Source organism: Octopus bimaculoides, chromosome 10 (genome assembly GCF_001194135.2).
Source record: "Octopus bimaculoides isolate UCB-OBI-ISO-001 chromosome 10, ASM119413v2, whole genome shotgun sequence".
Lineage (NCBI taxonomy): Eukaryota > Metazoa > Mollusca > Cephalopoda > Octopoda > Octopodidae > Octopus > Octopus bimaculoides.
Genome location: NC_068990.1, coordinates 51040328 through 51043909, shown reverse-complemented (window position 1 = coordinate 51043909; position 3582 = coordinate 51040328). Strand labels below are relative to the sequence as shown.

Sequence of the window (3582 nt, the reverse complement as noted above, 5' to 3'; positions counted from 1 at the left end):
CACAACACACCACCACGCACACACTAGCACTGACCAATTCCCATCCCCACATTTTTTATACTTTTACACCTACATACACACATGCATACGTTAAGATCACCAGCATTCTCTCACACACACGCACCTTCGTCTTGGGATCACCACTTCTTTGTTATCTCCCCTTCTTCTTAACTCTCCTGTGTGATCCTTCTGTCCGGCATTCCCCATGATAGATCGCTGACAACTACACTTATATTTTTTTCTCTCCTTGTTTCTTTCTGTGTTCCTTTCTGTTGAAGAGCGTAAGCTCTAAACGTTAAAGACTTTCTCTATTCGCGAGCGTTATACTAATACATCCATTTGTTGTTTACACCACCTGTCTTCGTCTGTTGTTTTTCGTAAATTCTCATGTATATGGAATAAAGGAATATTTCGCTTATCACATAATTATTTATTGCATTTTTCAGGCATCGTTGCTTCAACAAAACACGGATTATCTATTAACACATCTGTATTGATACAATTCCTCAGTTTCTGGTTGTATACAGCAAATTCATACATCAAGAGTGGAATTTTATACTTCCTCGATCACCTATTTTACCACTTGCAGGTGATTGAATATAACCACAGACACACACACACACATATACACACACACACACATATACACACACACACATATACACACACACACACATATACACACACACACATATACACACACACACACACACACTTATATATATATATATGTATGTATGTGTATATATATATATAAAGATAGATATATATATATGTACATAAACATACACACACATACACTTACACACAAGGACACACAAGCACACACACACACATACATTATCTGTACAATGTTGTGGTTTATTTCATCTGCCAATATTCTGTTTACAACACTACTAAAGCGATTTGTAGAATTTGAAAATAACAAATTTTGTTAACGTATCAACAGAGAATTATTTCAATAAAATTAAAGCAGCAATGAGGTACATTACTACACATCCAAATGAAATATCGACGCAAATTTGGAATAATGTGTCATCAACCGAAATATGGGGCAACTTTTCCGCAGCAAAAAATGAAACTCAGCCCATAAAACGTAATCAAGACCTGGCTAATGCTGAAGTTATTACGTTGGCTGTTGTTATAATAATTACAGTTATAGGTAATAGTATTGTTTTAATAACATTGTTCCAGCGTAGAAAGAAATTGACACGAATGCACCTGTTTATTTTACACCTGTCTGTAACTGATCTCTTCGTCGCCTTCTTTAATAATTTGCCGCAGATGATTTGGGACATTACATTTTTATTTCTCGGAACTGATTTACTGTGTCGTCTCGTTACTTACTTACAAAGCGTAGCTATGTATGCATCGAGTTATGTCCTTGTGGCAACTGCTATTGACCGTTATTTTGCTATATGCCACCCTTTATCAAGTCACAAGTGGACCACTGCCAGGGTACACATCATGGTTTTCATTGCCTGGATGTTATCATTTCTCTTCAGTACTCCGCAACTCTTCATATGGAGCATGCAATTCTCAAATATTGGATTGACTTGTCAGGCGACCTTTGACCCGAAATGGACTCTGAAATTTTACATCACTTGGTTAACAGTCGCGATTTGGATTTTACCAACAATAGCACTGACTCTGTTTTATGGAATGATGTGCTTTGCTGTATGGAAGAGAGGACGCTCCACTTTGGGCAGTTCCCGAACACGAAATAGAGCTTTTCTCACGAATCGTGTGTCTACACGTATTGGTCAAAACCATTTAACTCGAGGGTTTTCTGAGGAGGATATGGAAGGACAAAGCGTCAATTACAACAGAGGAATTTCTCGAGCCAAAGTCCGGTCTGTGGCTCTAACTTTAAGTGTGGTTGCCTGTTACTTTATATGTTGGTCACCGTTTTTTGTGTGTCAGATGTGGGCAGCTTGGGATGAAAATGCTCCATATTCAGGTAAGTGTTTTATTTATTTTGAATTGTATTTATGTGATAATATAACTCTGTAAGAAAATGTAGCATAAAGAAGGGTAATATAATGGTTCCTCACAAGCATAAAAATAAATTGAAGAATGCGGATGAGGTCAATTAAGTCGACTGTAGTATATTAGTGGTACTTTACTTTATTGACTCCTGAAAGATGGAAAAGAAATTTGATCTCGTTATGACTGAATTCATAAAGGAATTAAAATACCTAAATTCCTTTTACCCGCAGCTCTAGTGATCCATCCAATCCAAGTAGAAATAATAACATAGAAGCTCAACCTGATAGAAATAGCAGCCACATCTTCAAATCACATCCTAGCCTCTTAAAAAGAGAAGGAAACAGGTGCATCCAGGACAATGTAATCGTAGATAGATTATTTCTGGAAAACATTTCTGGCCTTTTGTCCACATTTGAAGTTATTATTATTATTATTATTATTATTATTATTAATAATAATAATAATAATAATAATAATAATAATAATAATAATAATAATAATAATAATAATAATAATATATAAGGATTGAGGTAATTCCTCCAGAAGATATAGAGTCAAAATTAAAAGAGTGCCATTGTCATCTAGTGAATGATATTTCAACATCTCGTGTGTTTTCAACAGGTTCAAAAAATTATTATTATTATTGTTGTTGTTGTTGTTATATAATGAAACCTCACAGCTTAATTTCCTGGGTATGATGGAAAGTGTCAGCTGTCCACAGCCAGCAGGCTAAGGCGACACTTGTTTACTGGACATGCTTCAAGAACCCTGCGAAGAATACTTGCAGTTTTAATTATCCTGCGAAGAATTCTTGCAGCTCAAAAAACCCTGCGAAGAAATCTTGCAGTTCCATTTACCACAGATTTAATTAATTTCTCGAAAGTATTTTTTACCTCAAGAGGTAAATTCTAATTCCCCACTCTCTCGTTCATTCCTCCCCTCTCTTTCTCTCTCCCTCCTCTCACACTCTCTCTCTTTCTCTCTCTGCTTCTCTCTCTCTCTCTCTCTCTCTCTCTCTGCTTCTCTCTCTCTCTCTCTCTCTCTCTCTCTCTCTCTCTCTCTCTCTCTCTCTCTCTCTCTCTCTGCCAAGCAGAAGTTTTAGTTGCTACTAGAACAATGTGGTTGTTTATTTACAACCAAGAAATTCCTAGTGAAAACCCTATAAGCTATGATCCTAATATACTAGATATATCTAAAAAAATATATGACCTGTCTCTCCAAGTTTTAATCTATTTAATTTAATCTATTTAATTTATTGTTGTGTCTTAAATATAAAATTGGTCTTAATAGTCCGTCTACAAATTTAATCAATTTCTCGAAAGTATTTTTTACCCCAACAAGGTAAATTCTCATGCCTCGCTCACCAGTTCATTCTTCGCCCTCTCTTCTTCTCTCTCCCTTCTCTCTCTCTTTCTCTCTCTACCTTCTCTCTCTTTCTCTCTCGCTGCTTTTATATGCCATGTCTCTGCAACTTTTAATTTATTTAATTTATAGCTGTGGGATCCTTATGGTTTTCGTCACTGTTTAAAATCTTGTTCCAATTCTTTTCAAATTTGGTATATGGATTAAGTTTTGCATACTAATTATGAAAAT

At 35.7% G+C, this 3582-nt stretch overlaps 1 protein-coding gene across 1 annotated transcript in view; it reads left to right on the top strand.

Moving 5' to 3' along the window:
- LOC106877996 (cephalotocin receptor 1) overlaps nt 1–3582 on the top strand; it is a 207022-nt gene that overhangs the window by 159838 nt on the left and 43602 nt on the right. The window contains exon 2 of the mRNA XM_052971191.1: nt 447–1960. Coding sequence (XP_052827151.1) covers nt 979–1960 — 982 coding nt within the window. The 5' untranslated portion in view covers nt 447–978. The remainder of the gene's footprint in view (nt 1–446; nt 1961–3582) is intronic.